General features: G+C 43.3%; 1 protein-coding gene across 7 annotated transcripts in view; it reads left to right on the top strand.

Moving 5' to 3' along the window:
- Positions 1 to 6,134: 6,134 nt before the first annotated feature.
- Positions 6,135 to 20,871, top strand: part of fam184ab (family with sequence similarity 184 member Ab) — a 122,454-nt gene continuing 107,717 nt past the window's right edge. For 6 of the 7 annotated variants that reach the window (XM_068576552.1, XM_068576551.1, XM_068576553.1 and 3 more), the window contains exon 1: positions 6,135 to 6,892. In XM_068576552.1, the coding sequence (XP_068432653.1) occupies positions 6,731 to 6,892 (162 nt within the window). In that variant the 5' untranslated portion in view covers positions 6,135 to 6,730. The remainder of the gene's footprint in view (positions 6,893 to 20,871) is intronic. The other variant, XM_068576555.1, reaches the window with a different exon arrangement.

A 20,871-nucleotide genomic window follows, 5' to 3' on the forward strand; every position in this document is an offset into this window, starting at 1 on the left:
AACAAATACATGGTGTAATATTTCTGCATGAATATGAAACTAACGGGCTAAATTTGGCTGAATCCTAAGAGGAGTAGAGGCCACAGTCTTGCAGAACCTTTATTTGGCTCAAACTTGTAATGTAATCATTTCAAATCAGGCAAATATATCCCATGAAGGTGTGGAACGCTTCACCAAAGGGAACAACTGTAATATCTATTGGATGCATCCAGAGTCTCTTAAATTGCAGCCATGTTTCTCTCACTTTAATGTTTTCCTTGTGTCTTAGTCCCACCAGGTGTTCATGGAGAGAAGAAGAGGAGGAACTAAATCTGAAGAAATATGTTTTCAGAGAATGAGAGAAAGGGACGTCTGTTTCTGATGACAGCGACATCAGATCATCTGCCAGTCGGCTTTCACAGCTGGAGAGACTTTTGCTGGTGTTTGTCTGCACACGTGCACTGTTCTAATGCTAATAAAGACACACAGTTAGCATCATGCTACCCGAGCGAGCAGCAGTGTTTCTAACACATATTTCATTTCTTGAACATGTAATTTAAACTAGTTGGAGAATCAGAAAGAACTCAGTACAAAACGTTGGAGTGATAGACGAGTTCAATCTGTATTCTGTCGTCGCTCCGGGATATGAAACTCCAGCGATGTGGAGATGCATCACATCACGCCGATCAGCTGCAGCTTCCAATCAATACCCGTCTGTGTGAAGCAACCTTCTGCGGAGGACCTCCCTTGTCAGTTCACTGGCCTCACAAACTCAGCCTGCTGTGCAGCACCTGAAGGTGTACCCGCTCTGTTCCAGGTAGAGCAGCCTGCTGTGCTGCACCTGAAGGTGTACCCGCTCTGTTCCAGGTAGAGCAGCCTGCTGTGCAGCACCTGAAGGTGTACCCGCTCTGTTCCAGGTAGAGCAGCCTGCTGTGCAGCACCTGAAGGTGTACCCGCTCTGTTCCAGGTAGAGCGGCCTGCTGTGGGGGCTCCTCGTTGCGTAAAGCAACCTTCTGAGGAGGATCTTTGGTGTAAAAGAAGAAATGATCCTTTATTAATCCCCTTGGGAAATTATTCTCTGTATTTAACCCATCCTAGGAGTAATGTCCCACTGTGAGGCGCCCAGGTAGCAACGTCTTGCTCAAGGACACTCAGACATGCAAACTAGGGGGAAACTGGGGATTGAGCCGGCTAGTTTGTGGCTACAGGACGACCACCCTCCCCTTGAGCTACAGCGGCCCCAAGGTAAGAACTCATGGACAGAGCCTTTGGGTGCACCCGCTTGCTTGAGCACCCTCAGCTGTCGCAGCCCGCTGTGAAACCATGCCTGCCGGTGCAAAACTGAGGGAGTTTATAAGCGGAGCGAGAAGTTTCAAGTGATTCAAACATGTTTCACCCGCGAAACCTGCTAATGTGCAAAAGGAACTGTGTACCCAGCAAAGCTGGTGATGTGCACCACACTAAGTGAGGGTTCATTGATGCCTTTTATTCATATTTCAACTAAATTCATCCTTTATGGGGACACTTTGCTATAAAGGCTAAACAGAAACTGACTGGACATGCAAACTGTAGATACATTTACTTACAAAACCAGTAAAGTCACATTGTAATAAGACATTTACTTACATTAAGTAAGTCCAATTAAACCATCTTTGTTCATTACTTATCTCTCGGCACAATGCCTTTCTGCAGGTGACAGTACGCATTATCCGTAATAGTTCAGACTTGATGTACATGGTTAGTTACTGTAATATGATTTTCTGTCTAAAGGCAGGATTTAATAAATGAAGGGACATAAGGCTGCTATTCTGTTCCTGTCTCTGCAAGATGACAAAATTTGTTGAAAAGCAGAGAAAGAGAGCCAAGGGTACTGCTCCCTCTGAGTGTATTTTAGTTTTATTGATTTACTGATATGAGGAGAGAGGAACAAATGTCCCCTGGCAGTCTACCTCAATGACATACACATGATGCCAAAGGAAAGTGGCCTTCACAGGGCCAGGGCTCACTAAATAATGGTCATTCTCCCCATATTGACCTCAGTGTATTGACTGATACTGGATGTTGGTGCAGTTTAAAAGCCCAGCCCATTCACCATTGGATTGAGTGTTATTGGGTATGGAAATATGTATCATGCACAATACTGTCGCCTAATACTTAGGTATGGCCAAATGAGATACCTCATACTGAGGTATCTTGAAGGAAACCCATTGTTGGGCCAAGATATTTTAGACCAAGTATACTCGGCTGTATCCCAGCGGTGGACACTGGCCAAACACTGCCACGAGCTCAGCTAACTGGAGCCGAGGTTCACAAAGTCTGTACCCAGAACATCTAACCGAATCCGTCAGCCATATTGAGTGTGAGCCAGACCCGGGTCACACGGTGTCGCCTGGTACCAGAACAAAGCCAAGTGCTCTGTGATGAACTCGACTCTTATGACGACCACAAAGTGGAAGGCAAACATCAAGCAAATGTATCTTCAGCCCCTGTTGGGAAACATGCTAATTAGCTTTCTTGCCAAGAGTCAGACAAAGAAGGTCGGCACAAGAAATTGTCATGGCGAGTGTTCGAATTACACCATGGCTTTCAAGGGTTAGTCTACACATGTATGCATAAAAGCACCCGCCTGGGTGCAAACAACAGCAGCTATCAATGTATTACCCGTTCATTGAGAAAATCTTTAGCCCGGTTCAACAAAGGATGAGAATGTTTTATCAATCGCTCTACGCCGAGAAACAAAAGGTGCCAACACCCAGTGAAAAGACAACGGTTTGTTTTCCTTTGTGAAACAGACCAGATCTGTGTTGATGATAGACATTCACTTGAACGACAACCTGTGGTGAATAGCGTGCGTTGAGTCCGCCCCAACACATTAACGGCTTAGCATGAATTGAGCCTCATCGCTTCCCTTTGTTTTGAGCGCTTTGGCACTGCTAACTGTAATCATGCTAATGTGCTAACTGTGTAATGAACATCACAGCCCCGCAGGACCACTGAAGTTACAGAACAACCTTGTATGCTCTATAAAGGACTAGCTTGTTGTTTTGATCCAGTGTTCATGCAAAGCAAAGCTAATCGCCTCCTGGTCCATCTTTGCACTTTACACACAGACGTGAAAATGAAATCCTCCTTTACGCAAGGACATGAAGGAATGTATTGCTCAAAACATCAAACTGTTTTCCCCTTGAGGCAGTTTAATCTCTAAACACACATTAGCATGTTAGCATGCTCATAATTAGAGGTATCCTTCAATAATACAAGTTGAAAGAGGCCTCTTAGTGGTTCTTCCAGTGAGGACCTTCAAGAAAAAGAGACATCATGCATGGAATAGTCTGTAAAGATTGTTTATATGTCATCCTGACCAGAAAACATCTTGTCAGTCATCAGATTTGCTTCACTTTGTCCCTGTATGTGCTATTCTGTTTATTAGCTGAGGCCTTGTAGGTTTTTGTGGTAAATGATTGTAGATGGGGGGGATTTGTCAGCTTACTGATGCCCTCTGCCCCTCTGGTGGGTATATGCACATAAACCAACCACTGAGCCTGTGTGATAACCTTGTATGCCTTAAGAAATAATTGTAGCACCTGGGAGCTTAATTTCTCCAATTTATGGACCTGGAGACTCTTTATTGTTTAACCTCACATTGAATGCACTCTGTGAATACTTATCATTGCTTTCTCCAGTAACGAGACGCATCAATGTGCATCTGTTTGTGTTTATGACGATGTGTAGCACAGCCAGTAAGTTCTCACTGTCCTCGACGGTTTAAGGACTTATTGACCCACAGCGAGACAAAGACAAGACAAAAATTAATTCATCCAGTGGCTTCAAGCTTCATTGAACAACAGTGATTATAAAGAGTGTGTGTGTGTGTGTGTGTGTGTGTGTGTGTGTGTGTGTGTGTGTGTGTGTACAGCCTGTGTATGCTAGTACTTGTTCTTTTCCTCACATCGTGAATCTTCTGAATAACTGACCTTTCGCTCGTCTCCTTTTAGCTACTTCTTTCAAGCTTTCTGCACAAATACATGTCATTAGTAGCCCTCTGGAATGAATTGGTGAGCCGCACATGCGAACAGTTACAGCTTGAGTTAGAGCAACACATTCTTTAAGTCAGTCTTTACACTTTTATCTTGTGTTTAAAGAAGAGAAAATACAAATAACATCCGCAGTGCCCAATTACAGGTAATAAATACATCACAAGAAAATAACAATAGGGGAAGGTTTTTATAACAAAAACCTTTGACTGTGCCGTTTGCAATTAATTTAGGCTCGATCATGTCAGCTAACCCCGCTATCCACTTTAATTGTATATTTGGATCTCGTAAATTGTTTTACTATAATAATAAAACTTAACGGACACTGTACTTGTGGTGTTATTTTTATAAGTGGCAATTAAATTAGACAGCCTATAGTCACACACTAATATTATTGGATGCAAGGATGTTTCATGTCCTCTTACACACATCTTATTACTTACATTACGGTCCACTTTAAATCTGATTATGATGATGACATGGTTGTCTGTGGACTGTTTCTAAATTATGATTGAATTCCAACGTAGCAATGCACGCACTCGTGCATTTTGAAACCTTCATTGGTGAAAATCTAACACATTTCTGTACACAAGGACACACATGCAGTGAACACCCACAGTGTTGCAAAAAGCATGTGGAAGCATAAATAGAAACCATATAAACAAAACTATTTGCGTCATCCAAATGACTATGTGTGGTACTGCCTGCAGCTGCCGTTCCAGTCAGTTTAAATGTTTTATTTCACTTCAGTGAAGCTTTGATAGATAAAGTGACATCACTGGAATTCAACTTGGTGCATTTATGTTGCATGGAAGAACGGTGTACTTCATATGACTTATCTTCTGGGAGTTACTGTTCACGTCCCCTGGTAAAAAAATATGAGAAGAGAAAATAGGAAATCTGTTAGATTTATTTTGTTTCTATGTTGTTGTTTTTACAAACTTACTTTTGAATTAAAACCACTAATAAAACCCTGGACATTGTATTATTTTTATATTTTTAAGAAGAATATTTTAATATTTAAATGTTTGGTTGTCATGTTTCATAATCTCTAAACCAGAAGTGGCGTAGGAAATATTAACATTCAGAGCGGCAGATGGTGGGCAAGGTTTTAATCTTTATGAAAACATACAATGCCGTGCCAGCTGAGGAAAACGGCAGATTGGACGCTCATATATATATATATATATCATATTTCAACTCATCAAATTTAGTATATTTATATGTAGTATTAATCTGTAGACAAAGGATGAAGGTGACAGCCATTATTGATTCTTGAAATGTATATACAGCTGAATGATTGCCAGTCCATTGAGCATGAGAAACAGCTTTATGTAAAGTATTTTGTCTGTGATATTGTGACAAAACATCTTGTCAACACCACAGCACTATTGGGTGTAAAATATAACTTCCCCTGGTTAATGTTTTACTACAATACGACAGCTGTGACAAGCGGGACATCCCTACAAAGGAAGGTATATTACAAAATAAATCTTTGAGAAGTGAGCCCCGTGGCAAAGTCATTAAAATGCTTTACTACTTTCTTAATATTAAAATTTTATTTGAGACCAAAACGTTTTTCTAATAGGCCATTATTTGTGCTGGATAATTGTTTCATTCATAATTGTTTTACTTTGTTTATTGGTCTTTTTAACAACACAATAAATATGACGTGACTGATGAGCATATGCACATGCAATTAGAATAGTTTGTTACTAATAACTTATAATGCCAACAGTGTGTGTAAGCTAATTAAGCTCAGCTGATTGATTGAGTCAACACTATATATAACAGATATGTGTTCGCATTTTTCTCAGTCTTCATGAGTCATATTCTATTTTGAATAAACGTGAGGTTGTGTAGTGCCTCTGGTGTGTGCACCTAAAACCACTACTTGCACGAGCTCAGTTCATTCAAAGCGCGAATTTAAATTGCAAATCACGGCAATGGCAAACAACAACGTCACCCACCCCCCTTGCACGTCACGTCTCGCTGTCACCACGTATGCCGGATCTCACATGCCTGCTCACGCGTCCGTGTGTGTGTTTGTTGTCGAGTTTTCCGACAGCGCCTGAAGGCAGCGCTGCTCCCATCCTACGTGAATGCAGCATAAACTGTTGAGGTGATCCATGGCAACAGAGCAGCAGCAACCAACCGCTGAGCCTGTCCTACACACACACACACACACACATACACACACACACACACGCACGCGCGCGCTCGCGCACCTTCAATCTCTACACGCTCTCCGTCTATGTAGCCGGAATGCGCCGAGGAAGAAACACTCTTAACGGCTCCCGTTGAGACATTCCGGCATCAAGGTGACCGACCGGGAGCCCGCCAGCTGCCCGACATCAGCGCCAGGTGACAGCCGACCGGACCCGCTCCTCGGACTGCTGACAACGGACACATTTTCATGAGCGGACAAGATGGTTGAAGCTAAGGATTCTGGAGCTTAAACTCCCCCAAATCATAAAATTCACCCTTCGGTGTACTAGTATCACGGACACGAGCAAAAATGAAACCAATTTGTAACAGTCTCTGGGCTAAACAGGCTTAATATATTTAATTAATTCAGCTGTGTCGCGGCCAAAAAAAAAAAAAAAAAAAAAAACCCGACACTGTCCCGGTCCACTCCACCGTCTCTCCCGTGCACCGTCCAGTTTATTATCACAGCTCCATATCTCTCTTTAAGCATCTGGAGCATCATCGTGAAGATGGCGTCCGGGTCGGGTTGGCAGCAGTATTACTGCCCTGCCGGTCAGGGGAAATTTAGCTCAACCACGGCGACCAGCATGTCCTTCCAGACCGGCATCACCATGGAATATACCCAAGACCTGCACCTGAAGATGAGCAAGAAAATAGCACAGCTAACAAAGGTAAGGAGTGTCGACGTGAGGCCTGTGCTCCGCTCTCCCCGAGCGGTGTTTCAACCCCCTTCGGTTGGACCCGGTGACGCTAAGCACGCCGCTCTTGTGAGAACCGGGCACCAAACTCTGTTGGAGATTTTACCCATTTAGTAATTGGTCTCCTATTAAAGGAGGTTTCTAACCGGCGGGAGGACGTCGTGGTATCTTCAGAATTTCAAAAATGTTGCACGACTTTCGGCGGTCGTGAAGCACAAGAAGCACTCGTTATCGAGATATGACACTTTTGTAACGTATTCACACTGCGAACTAACACTGTATTTTTGGGAATACGAGGTGACTCGTGGCTTTTAATTCAAACGCACGCCGCTCGGCATTTAAATTGGACGCCGAATAAAAAGACAGCCACTGCTCGTTCCTTAATATCACAAGACACGTGATTAAAACAATGCACACATTGAAGTAAAAACAAAAAGTCTAAAACGGTAATATCCCGCAACGGAGTTTGGAGAAGATTCCCGTTCTTACGCGAAAGAACGGCGCGCGCTCGCGAGGTGGGAGCTGCATCCATCAACATCAGGTCATTAGCCACGACTACTATCGGATCCGTCATTAGTCACCTGTAGCAGCAGAGACTGCTGGCTTTTTGTTTCACTCGCCCATGTTAATGTGCTTTATAAATACTCATGTAGCTAAATAAGGCTCTGCCTCCAAAACTTTGATCTCGCACGATGACAAGCAGTACTTTGAAATGAGACACAGATTGAAAGTAAGCCATGTGGCGTCTTTGCTCCCTCCTTGTTTGCTTATTTAGAATTTTGCATTCTATCCCTTGCTGTTTTCGCCAGAGTGTATGTATGTTGAATAGGAAATTCCCCGTGCCTTTGATGTACATTACTCTTAAATATGTATTCATACGGCATGAAAAGTGCACTGTCAATATATTAGATCCAGGAGCTCATTAGCTGCAGTTATTTCAGTTAAACATTTGAATTGCTTTGACCCAGCTGACTATACCAGGATGTGATATATCCACACACACTCAGCTTTCAAGGGCATTTCAAAAATTGTTTTGTTTTTTTTGCCCTGAGGAGCAGTGCTTTCATCTCTCTCTTGCCAAAATGACAATGTTCAACTTGTAGCAGCTCCCTCCCCACCACATGCACCTGGGGTCAAAGCTCCTCTGTGGCTCCAGTGTGTCATTATCACCGGGCTGGAGGTCTCCTCTTCACTGCCGAAGGCTTTGACTCCTCAGCTTGTTGGTTGTGTACTCCTGAGGTTTGGCCACTGCCACTGACATAAGATTTATGCTCTGCAATATTTCTTTTTGTTGCTGAGGAAGTGGAGGCTGAAAAAAAAAAATCATAATTCAGCACCCTCGCAGGCTATACGTGTGTGTGCCAGGCCTCGGTGCGGTGTGGGCTCCTTAAAGTCCCATTGTAACGATAAAGAAGCCTTTTCACCTTGTTCATAATCCTCCACATAATAACCTGTTCACACCAAGGTTATTACATATTTTATACTTTATTCTTAGCTTACTTATTTCTGTGTTATTTTGCCAATAGGCACATTTTACAAAACAATTTTTACTAAGAGAAATGTATGCTGTCGTGCACACATGCCTTGAGGTCCATCCACATTATTTAACTGTCTATATCTAGAAATGTCTAAGCTTTCACCTATTGGCGTATTATTACTTCAAATGACAGTGATCAAATTAACACTTTTTTTTACAAGCAATTTTGTCATTTTGCTGCTTCAAATCTCAGGTTTCAGAGAGGCGGGTTGGCAAAGTGGAATTAAAACCTCTTTACCTTTGGGTTAACACTTGGTAAGTGAAAAATATGAAGATGTCGAGGTAGCGAATCCGCGTCGGTTCATCAGCATGTAAATTAATATACCTCCGTGATAAAAATAGTTTTGTTTCAGCCACATTTTATATAAGTGAAAAATATGAAGATGTCGAGGTAGCGAATCCGCGTCGGTTCATCAGCATGTAAATTAATATACCTCCGTGATAAAAATAGTTTTGTTTCAGCCACATTTTATATGTAGATGTATTTTGACCTGTAAATTACTAAAACGGCACAGAACAATGTCAAACACCTGGGGAAAAAAAAGGTTCCCAAAAAAAAATCATTGTTGGGGCGGGAAAGATTATGCACAAAGCATTACCTCATCAACTGTGCTAAATATGCATTATGAATGCACAATGCATTTCTTTCACATTTCAGGTCAGCATCAGGACTCCAAAGCATACAGCAGCATTGTGAAACCCTCTGCCAAGGATTACTTGTATGACATTGTGAATTATGAAATATCAACGTTGGAATGCATCGTGATGCAGTGCTGTGAAGCCGGGCAAAGAGTTCGGGCCCAGTTTTAGGGGCATTTCGTGTGGCTGTGAATTTGTTGGGCAATCGGACGAGTGCATCACAGATTACTGAGTTGCAGTTTCCCACAGTGTGTGATACGTGAATCACTGAGGAAGCCATTGAAGGGGAAATAAGTACGTCAAGCATAACGTTGCCGAAGAAAAGTCACGTTTCATCAGCGTCATTCAAAATAACAATACAATATTACATGTACTGGATATTATCAGGTCAAAGCGGAGGTGAACAGGGCCTCCAGCTGAAACAATGAGGGAATGGTGTTTTCACGTGTGAAGTCACGTGATTCCCGCTGCCGTCACAACTGAGCCCTGTGTATCTCCCGCGACCTCTCTGTATTAAGCCCCACAACAAAGCACGCGGGGCCATCTGCTCACGCCGATCTCCGGGGGCCACGAGCGGCGTTCAGGAATAAATGACAACCTCGAGAAGTCTCTGAGCAGCTCGCCGACTGATTCCCCGCCCGCTCCTTGTCGAGATTGGCTCGGGAGTTATCAAGGCATCTGAATTTTTCATCCCGTACTCCGACTGGCCTACTTTAATCCCGAGTGTCTTTCTATGTTTTTACTTTGAGCGTCATGGATGATCAAGTTTGCTTCCCTTTTAAAGTTTTGACACTGCGACACGCCGAAGGGGCGCACGTCTGCACATGGACGGTGGGGATGCGTCCCATCCAATGTTTTGGGAGGATAGAATCGCTTGTTGAACAATGCGCTGGTGTGATCATCGTGACCGCGGCCAGCGAGGAGGTCGAGGAGGTCGAGGAGGTCGAGGAGCTCGGCTCGCAGCCTCTGCATCAGAATGGCAGGGAAACACCTTGAGACTGACATCAGTGAGACGGCTACTTGGTGGAGAGCTGACTGGTGAAGGCGGGCTATATGTCTCCAGTCGTGTTCACTGCAAAGAGTAGACAGAAAAACTATATGAGGATGACCCTCCAACACACTATATGTGTGGGAGGATATCATTAGACACTGTGGACGCTCTGTTGTGCCATTATTTAATGTAATTTATTGGTATCCTGGAGTCCTACAACATGATGCTAATGTCGTTAGTAGCATACTCTTTGTGGTCCCCGGGGTTTGAACTGCTGGTTTAAACATTTGTGTGGATTTGGCCTGGTGATTCTAACATGTGTCTGGACAATCCATCCATCCATTATCTTGACCGCTCATCCTCATTAGGGTCGCGGGGCGCTGGAGCCGATCCCAGCTGTCAAGGGGCGAAGGCAGGGTACACCCTGGACAGGTCGCCAGTTCATCACAGGGCAGACATATAGACAAACAACCATTCACACTCACATTCACACCTACGGGCAATTTAGAGTCCAATTAACCTATGCAGCATGTCTTTGGACTGTGGGAGGAAGCCGGAGAACCCGGAGAGAACCCACGCTGCCACGGGGAGAACATGCAAACTCCACACAGAAGGACCTGCCAGACCAGTATCCGAACCCCGCCCCGCCCGGGATCCGAACCACAGACCCTCTTGCTGTGAGGCGTCAGTGCTAGCCACTACACCACCGTGCAGCCCCTGGACAATAATTCAGTTTATTTTGTATAGCCCATAATCACAAATTCCAAATTTGACCTTACAATCTTTAGACATACGATCGGGTCCTCACATTGGATCGGGAAAAACTCAACAGAAAAAAAAAAAAACAGACAAAAACTCCTTAATTTTTTTAATAGTGATGAATAAATATTTGAAAAAATTTGCTCAACATGTTCTGGGGGAGAACCCAGATGCATTTATTATGCGTCCCCACCGAACAACCTTACTTTCCATATATTGGTGCGTATTTTGACTGACCCCTCCCTCTCTGAATCTTGTGATTTCTGATGATTATCTGCTCTTTAGCAATGCACTGATACAAAAGCACAGTGTGCTGCGTCGCTGTCGGTTCAGCTTCCACTCAACCATTGGCTCTCCTCGCTTTGCAGGGGCTTCATGCTCTGTCAGTAAATCAGTCATTGATTGCTTTTCTCCTGTGGCATTGAATTTCATGATTTGTGACGCAAGACTTGTTTGCTGCCACTGTCATTTAAGACTTCTTGCAGTAATTTTTAATCCCACAAAGCTGCTTTCCGGCCCTTTGTGTAGAGGATTTCGCTGTCATCATTTTTTTTTTTTTTTTTGTGGAAATCCCTATTTTAGAAGTTATACCCTCTGATGGTTTTGCCTTCTTATTGTAGTGCCTCTGTCAAAAAGAAGGCAACGTAAGGATTTTGTTGCTATGGCAACACATTTTATATAAATTATAATTCAGGTTAAGTTTGGTGGGGGATTTCTGATATTTTCATTTTGGAAAGGAAAAAGCCTGATTTTGTGGCCACGGTGAATCAGGACCGAAGCTTCTGGTCGTTGTCAGAGGGAGCGCTGGGAAACGGAGCGGGCAGCATGTCCTTTTGCATTGTCAGGAGAATGCCTTTAAACAAATATATTACTTAGCTCCGGGTGTGTTTGTGTGTGTGTGTGTGTGTGTGTGTGTGTGTGTGTGTGTGTGTGTGTGTGTAAGCGAGCATGTCATCAGCAATGCCTGACTGACTTCAGTGTCAAAGTGAGTCAGAAATAGACCTCTGAGCTCCCCATGTATTTCTGAACGAAGGGATTGGAAGAGACAGCGATAGTGAAATACTGTACTGTGTGTGTGTGTGTATATGTGTATGTGTGTGTGTGTGTGTGTTTACAGTGTTTGCCAGTCATATTCTGTAGTGCTGCAGAAGGAACCACAGCATCATACATAAAGACTTCTACAAAATTGAATTCAAATGCTGACGGACACATTTGAAAAACTCAATTGTTGCTCCTCAACATTTCTGAATGTATGTTAATATTTGATAAGATTTTGCTCAAGACACTGGGCAATCAATTTATACCAGTATGTAGTCGTATAAATACGGTACACTAGAGATGTTCCCAATACCAATTTGGATACCGGAACTTAAAGTTTGAAAAACCGAGTATTGATCCAAGACCAGTCAGCATTAATATCTAAATAAAATCTTTTTGGCAGCTGTATAGTATCGATGTGATATGATGGCTGCCATTGTTGCATGGCCTGGCTCAGGTTCAACCGTTTGTAAAACACGAACAAATGCACAAAGAGAATGGTTGCCATAGCATTTCCTTTTATTATCGAGTTGGATAATTGGCAAAATTGGATTGTTATTGGCAAAATTGGATTGTTATTGGCAGAAATGTGAGTGCTGCCGTCCCAGTCCAGTTCATCGAGTCAATCCAAGTAATGGCTGCAAATACCACTGAAATCACACACAAATACACTGTCATCACTTGGCAGCAACATTAAAGCCAAGATGCGTGCGTGCGCGTGCGCGTGTGTGTGTGTGTGTCCGTTGATGCCATAATCCTGGGGTGGTGGTGCAGTGATCTGTGCTGCTTGGGCAGCGTTAGACAGCAGATGGTCTGAGCAACATGACTCCAGTCTTGGGAAACAGAGTGAGGCTCATTGAGTGAGGATTTTAAACGCTGATGCTGCTAATTCAAAACCAAAGCTACAGATGTTTACCTCACACATTCTTTCTTCTTCTTTAAAATGAAAACTATTTCTGACAGAGCTATCAAACTAATTATATATTCGAATATCGCCAACATATGTGTGAACTGTACTCCTGGCAGAGGGAAAACTCTTAAAAGTGTAACTGTTGTGACTATGTTACTATTATTACACTTATTATTATTCGTCCAAATTAAACGAGCTGTTATTGCTAATATTCCGGCTACTATCACCCCTCCATCTGCTACGGTCGTTACAACAACTTTAGTCTAAATTTGTCCAACAAAGGAGGGGGGGAGGGGCTAGCTTATTAAAACCTTGATAATATCCTCTTAATTAAACCAAAAAAAATGTAAGCATGCTCCTAAGGCACCGATTAGAAGCGGTTACTGCAAATTAGCTGTGGAGACGTTGTTTCCTCCGTGAGGACGATGACTGATTCAGTTATCGTACAGAGAACGTCAGACCGATCGTCGGCTGTGTGCGAGCGGCGTATAGAAACATGGTGAGTGACATCTCATTAAAAGCTGCAAAGTTTAGGAGAATAAAAACACAGAGGAGATTGGTATGTGTGTGTGTGTGTGTGTGTGTGTGTGTCTGTGTGTGTGTGTGTGTGTGTGTGTGTGTCTACGTGTGCTCATGGCCGCCCGCTGCCTGTGTGAGGACTACAGCGTATTAACCTCTGCAGGATGCTCCTCTGCTGATTGTCACAATTCACCGTCAGATTTCATTAAGATACGCTCACACTCTCTCACACTTACAATGAAACACAGTCAGACGGGGGGGGGGGGGGGGGGGGAGGTACTCGCCTCAAGCGCCATCCAGTACAAAACACTCCCGTCGTGCCTGTTGACTTCTGCGCGCGCGCACGCACGCACACACGCACGCATGCACATGCAGGGTGTGTATGGAGAACGATTTGATGAGTCACTCTTAATGTTTGACCTTGAAAGTCTCCTCAGCCTTTTTTTTTTTTTTCCGGACAGCCACATTGCTGCTACACTCTTCTCATTTGGCCGCGTTGCAGCAACAGGATCTTCACACTGGTGCGAAGCCAGTGCCCGATTCAATTCAGTTTATTTTGCACAGCCCAAAATCACAAATACAAATTTTGCCTCGGAGGGCTTTACAATCTGTACACATACGACATCCCTGTCCCGGGACCTCACATCGGATCAGGAAAGACTTCCCCCAAATAAAGATAGTAAAACCTCTTTCACGGGGAAAAAAGGGAAGAAACCTTTGGGAGAGCAACCGAGGAGGATCCCTCTCTCAGAAGCAATAGATGTCATGTGTACAGAACGATAGTGGCTGTTTGTTACGCGGCTGGTTTATCACACAAGTATTCTGTCATCTTTGTGGAAGGTCTTTAGAGGCGGTCAGTGGGCTGGAGGGTGGTCTGAAAACACAGCTGGCATGTTTTTATTATTGCCGTGATGAGATGCGTGACCTGAGAACTCACTCCGGCGTGGTGTGACGGAGGCTGTACTCAACAGACTATGAAAGCTGCAATGATACCCGCCTCGCCGAGTCACCGGGTGACGGCCGTAAATGGGAGGTTTGGGGATTTATTTTTGAGGGCGTGACATTAATTGTATTACAATTGGGAACACCAGAGGCTTTAATCCAAAGCAATATTGTCTTTCCATCAAATTCATCCAACTGACCAATAACACGTTGTTTTTTGACATTCAGTGAGTGATGTATTCATTTTGCACACACTGTTTTTCTACATGCTTATTTTGTTAACCGCATTCAATCCAAAATATAAGTGCAGAAAAGACTCCCCCGTCAAAGACGCCTCTGGTCACTGGAGGGAAACAGCAGGTTTATATAGCGTCAGATACTATCATCCTTTTTTTCCTTTCTCCAAAAGGAAGCCTCAGGTCTTTTACACCTCTCTGCTCTTCATCCTCCCCTCCCCCTGTAACGTCCTCGCTGTCTGTGTTCACGGCTGTCCGGCAGAGAGGAGGAATCCGTCTAAGCTTGCCGTGAGGTTCCAGCTTGTTCTCACTAAAAGAACAGGATTTCTTTCTCTTCCGCTTCACTTATAGGGGCCACTAATGGACCAGCAGTATGTAACACATCATCGCTTTGCCACAAATTGCCTGCAACAAGCCTCGCTTGTTTAACGGTGAGGGCTTTCAGGTGATGTAACAGTCCTTCTGGTGGCCATATTTGAAGGCAGCCGCTCGCGGGCAACAGCAGCTGTGCTGGTGGATGTACAACACGAACACGTCGTTGGGGTCGTAACGGAAACAGTAGAGTGTTGGACCGCTTCTTCTTCCCGCTCGAGTGCTTGTGAACAAGAAAAGGGTTGTTTAATTTCCAATCCATGCCACTGATTTGGAGTTGTTGGTACAGTGTGTCTAGCGTTGCATCAATGCCATCTGACCGGATTTCAAGAAAGAAATCTAAAGCATATAGATAGAGCCCCTTTTCTCTCATTTAATAAGCTTATGATACATTATTTGCTCATATTCATGCCATATGTCTTATATATCTGCAAAACTATTGAAGTATTCCATTCCCTAACTCCTACAGTTTTAAAAGCCTCTTCCAAGACACATCATTCACTCGTTCCCTTTGTCACACAATAGTTAAGTAAGACAGTGTTCTGGCTTCCTGCATTCTGAAAATGAATAATCAGGGGGATAAAAGAAAATCAAAAGCAGCCCGAATGGAGAAAAATGAAAGAAATTGCATGCATTTTTTTTTGTGCATTTAGCCAGCTGAAAAATCCATAATCAATCCATCATCACTGACAAGCGTGGGCCACGTCGCTCTCCTCAACCATTTCATTCTGCATCCAACTAATCAAACTTCTGCCTTCATTTATTCTGTTATTCTGGCTTATTTCAGCCGACGGAACACGCCTGGTTGTGCCTTAACCCTCTGTGCCGTCAAGAGGTAACTTACATCCTACGAGTATGCTAGATTTAACCGAAAATTGTGCCATATTGTTTGTTGAATACTCCAAAAGTAACACACCGGTTTCAGCTGGCAAGAGGGTAAATATGTGAATCAGCTGCCGAGAGACAATTTAGTTTGAAAACCCCTGCGAAGTCGAGACCTCCCAATTTGACACCAGCCCACACATTTAACTAGGAAAAAGGAGCTTTTTTGGCAGACGTTGTCAGTGTACGCACATCAGGATGTTGGAGTCTAAGGTCTGCTTCGACTTTTCCTCCTTTTCCTGGCAGCCGCGAGAGTCTCCTTGGCCACCAGGGACCTGTCTACTTACTGGCTTCTATTTCTCTCTCTCCTGATGGGAGAGACACGAGCAGTTAACCCTCTTTTTTACCGTCATCAAGAGTATCCTTCAGATGGCTTTACAAAGCTCAGAGGAAGGACTGCAGCTACAGGCGGCGGCTTCCACATTAGGCATCTGCTGAGCAAGGTGCAGCGCTGTCGTTACATTTTACTCATTAGAGTCCACTCAGCATGGGCGCTCCGCCTTCATTTGCTTTCTTTCAACGGTTAACGTTGGGTTCAGCAGTCGGCCTCTCAAATAAACTTTGATCCTAAGATGATGCCTTTTATAGCCCAGTAATTATTTAGATTGTAAAACCAGTTGTATATCGGACCGAGAGTGTGGCCTTTGCTGCCATATTCTAAAGCGCTCTCATTTATTTAGCGAACACTCACAGACCCATTCTCAAAGAATCGATTGCCAGAGACTAACCGCAATATAACAGGACTCTACCCAATTAAACTCAATATCATTTGGACAATTTATAATCATATCCATATCAACACATACTTCCGATTGTACGTTAACCAAATGGATTATTTTCTTCCCCTTTTTTTCAGTTCTTACTTGCCTTTTCCTTCTATTCTTCCTTTGTTGTACTAAATCCCTTCCTGGCTCTCTCTTGAGTTGGCAGGCCTGTTTACCCCTCTCTCCTCCACGTCCTCCATCCATATCTCTGTTTATCTGTCTGTCCTTCCTTCCAGCTAAAGGACATCTAAACAACGGCGGGGCTCGCTACGACTTCACCCAGCCCTCGGTCGGTCCTTCCATTAAGATAAGATGAAACGGATCCCTAAGGGGATATTTGGGCCATTATAAGAGCAAAGTGACAACAATGGCAACAATATAAATAGCTATAGGAGACACTCGTGTTATAAAACAGACATGTGCGTTAATTTAATATATTCTGCTGATGCGATTTAACATGTGAGAAATTAAAAACTGCAATAGAAGAGTCATACCCTTTCCACTTTATCTCCATTTTATCCCCTGTTACCATGGAGACACAATGGTCTCGGCTATTCATTAGTCAAGCCATGTAATAATGTATGTGATAATGTGGAGCGAGTGTTATCTGGCATATTTAACACCTCCTATACTACTAAAAACCTCTCGCTGTGGATGGAGATCAGACCCACAGCCATTGCTTAACAGACCTCAGAAAGCCATAATTATTCAACAAAGCCGTGTAGTACGAGTCCTTAAAAGACAGTTATTTGTGGGGAATATTTTCTTAATATTAAAATATTATTTAAGAAAATCAGCATGCAGGTTGTTTCACATCAGAAAATGCTCCGGGAAACCCTTCAACCTGAACTCCCCAAAGTGGTCGTTATAACTCACTGTGGTGTTTCGGACCATTACCCAAAATATCTATTTATCCACGCTGCTCTCTGACCCGTATTTACCCTGAGCGGCTGACTCGGCATTCCTCCTGAAACCGATGGCGTCTCTGTGGTGGTTTATGTCCAATCAATAGGGCTCATTCGCCACAAATGCCTACCTTGCTTTCTCTGTGCCTCTTTGTTCCTTTCAGTAATTTAATTCATTTTTGGTCCTCATATTATTATTATTTTTTGTTTCTACTGCACGTTGCAGCATCTGAGGCAGTCCAGCCTGGCTAATAAAAACCTTAATGCTCGTCATCATTTTGAATAGCTGTGAAACCAATGGATCTGCTGTAGTGGCTCACAAAATGAATATGCTTGCCCAGAGCTTTTTAAAAAACATGCTTCCAACTTTGAGGGTTGAAACCCATTAATCTATAATTGCGCAGCCCCAGGCTCTAATTTCATGTTAAAACCCGCCCGTCTAATCAACCTAATCAAATAGCAGAGCATCACAGCTTCAGTAACCGGGGAGCTGTAGATTCACCCTATTTGTCCAAATTAAATTATGGTGTTGATATGGGCACCGCGTCGCCCAGAGGAGCTGACAAACCAAAACCTGAGTCGCACGGGGTCGAAACATTCTGCTGCCTCACTGCTCTCTGTGTTTTCAAATCGCTTCCACAGCTTCTGCCCGACACAATCAGCAATGCAGCTGCAGCCAGCTGGGCCATCCGCTGATCACTCTGATGTCACGGATGCCAGAGGTTGATTTTGTCTCCCTGCCTTTTGCATTATGGACTGCTTAAAAAAAAACAAGTATATTCGTGCCGAGGACATTAAGGAAAACGTTACTAACGATGGCAAAGACTCATGCTACGGGATAGCAGCTAGCTGGGATGGTAAAGACACAACAGGAACCAATTGCAACGGGTAGTATGTGAGCTGTTCTTTCTAACCAGCACAAACAGAACTGTTTGATTCATAACCGACTGCAATGTCATAGATTTTGTCGGATTCTCTTGCTCGCTTTTTAATCCCTTGTATTTCTATTCATGTACAATATAATGATGCAATATAAGTACTTTCATTGAAAAAAAGGAATATGTATTTCATACTACATACTTTTACATACATTGTACTGGCATACCCTCTAATATATTTTATTTGCTACTCCAAATTTCATTGTACACAGAGAACTCCCACAATGTAACAAATAACTTTGTGCTCAGTTTGGAGGAAATTTACAAAGTTTGGATTCGCAAAATGAAAGTTCTGCTTATTATCAGAAACGGATCCTGGGAAATGAAAGATAAACACCTTCACACGGCTCTGGGGTTCATTGAATAAATTTAATGAATGTTCAATAATGCAAAATCCAAAAGCAAACTATCTGCATCACACAGCCGTCGCTGAGTATAGCCTTTTTACATTTTTCTCCCCATGCTGAAATGGTTGCCGGGAGTGGTTATTAAACGGTGCGCTCACAGCAGCTTCAGACTCAAAGTTCAATTTAATTACAAGCAGGCATCACAGTGGAAAAGCTCTTGTTCTTTGCAAAAGTCATTTAATCAGTGCTTAGTTGGAATGTGAAGAACGAGTAGGGCGGTTTGCACACATCTTGGTTTGTCAGCGGTGTGAAGGGTGGACAGAGGGAAGTAGAAGATATGAAAGCTGAAAGATCAGGACACTCTTTCAAAACTATTTCACCCGGCTGGGCGTAGCAGTGTGCGCTCCCTCCAGCTCCAGCGCCTTTGTTTTTACCAAATACTGTCGGTTACTACATTAAATGTGCACTGTCAAGCAAACATTAAATTGTTGACACATGTGCCCCGACTCATGGACCATGAAAATATTGGATGCCATTTACTGGCTTGCTAACGTGAGCTAACCAGCTAACTTGACTTTGTAAACAGCCCTCAGGTGGTTGCCTCATGGCGCTGTGAAGAATGAGGTCATTGTCTGTTTATAACTTTAAATTGCTTTACTTTAACATAAGATTATAGAGCCAAATGTCGCTAGTTTTGTAAATTGCTAGTGTAAATATTACCTCATCGTCTAAAACTTTAACAGTCCGCTGATCAATTCACAATTGGCGAGTATGTGGACTGTGACATTAATCTTAGTTCTTTGGGTTAATGTTTAATAGAGCTACCTCGTCTACCTTCATCTTCAGTTTCCAGTAGAACGTCTTGTGAAAATCAGCATGATGGTCGAGTCGCTCTTGCAGCCGTGCCAGCAGTGCAAAGAGCGTACTTAAGGTACCGCGTAAGATGCGTAAACCGTATCAGCAAAGTATAACTATTTAATGTATTGTTTTTTCTGGTAGAGAACAGATTTTCCCAATCAGCCAGCAAAGAAGATGTGTTTTCATCCACCGGCCGTCAGGTGAACACACTAGTTCGATCCTTTTACCATCCAGTATGGGAAATAAATGGCAAAATAATTAATCATTTTAACAAGCATTGCCACCATTTTGTCACATTTCATTTAGAAAATAATGGGTCAACCAATTATAAACCTTTTAGTTGCAGCTCTACTATGATTATAATATAACATTTTGATCCCCCAGGAAACATGGTTTTAGTGTTAGTAAGTAAAGTGCCCCCCACACACACACACACATCCATTATACAAGAACTGCGCATCATGCAAACTCTCCACGCTTCCGAGTTTATTATCAAAACTTTAACAGTAAGCTGAGAGAAATGTAGTTTTGATGAAAGCAACTCAAATCCAACATGGATTTGCCAAAGATTCAGGATGGGGCCGCCAGTTTGAGCACAGCCTGTGTTACTGTGCGAGCCTACTTGGTGTTAATGCTGCTATCTTCTCAGCCCATAATATGTGGATTCGCAGCTCATTACCACTCCAGCAGGATGTTCGACCGGCTCCTGTTCACACTCACAGCACTGCTCTGCTTTCCTTCTGCTCTCACCGGCTTTTTTATTGTTGTTGTCTGTGTGCACTTGTTTGTCGGACAGCTCTGCAGGTGAGCTACGACACTCTGTCCTTGTCTTTATTTCATCACCCCATTAACCAGACATGCCCGCCGTCTCTGGTTATGTGTTTAATATTTTTTTTAAACAACATTTTTCCGTGCGTCTTTGCCTCGACGACGCGATTACGAGCGCGCGGTTGGAAAGTGGACCGGTTCCTTATCAGGCCCGACGCTTTCATGCACTGCCTAAATGGAGTTCACTCATTTCCATAACGTCTAAAATACAACAAATGATGAGATCACACGGACGCACATGGCCGCCCACGCACGTGAAAAAAAACGAGAGGCTGCGGGCTACAAGTGCTACAGACACTGATGCTGCCACTAATGGAATTCAGTGTGCTGTGAGTGTGAGCAAAACAGAGAGGAAAAGACAGGGAGAGAGTCGGAGAGACAGACAGAGAGAGAGAGAGCTATGCAGATCCCAGAGGGACTCTGTGCTATTCTTACCACCTTCTCCATAATTATCATCCCATTCATACATCACATCTTGTGCCATGCA

The sequence above is a fragment of the Clinocottus analis genome, unplaced genomic scaffold (assembly GCF_023055335.1).
Source record: "Clinocottus analis isolate CAN_PGR_092001 unplaced genomic scaffold, fCliAna1.0.p SCAF_15, whole genome shotgun sequence".
Classification (NCBI taxonomy): domain Eukaryota; kingdom Metazoa; phylum Chordata; class Actinopteri; order Perciformes; family Cottidae; genus Clinocottus; species Clinocottus analis.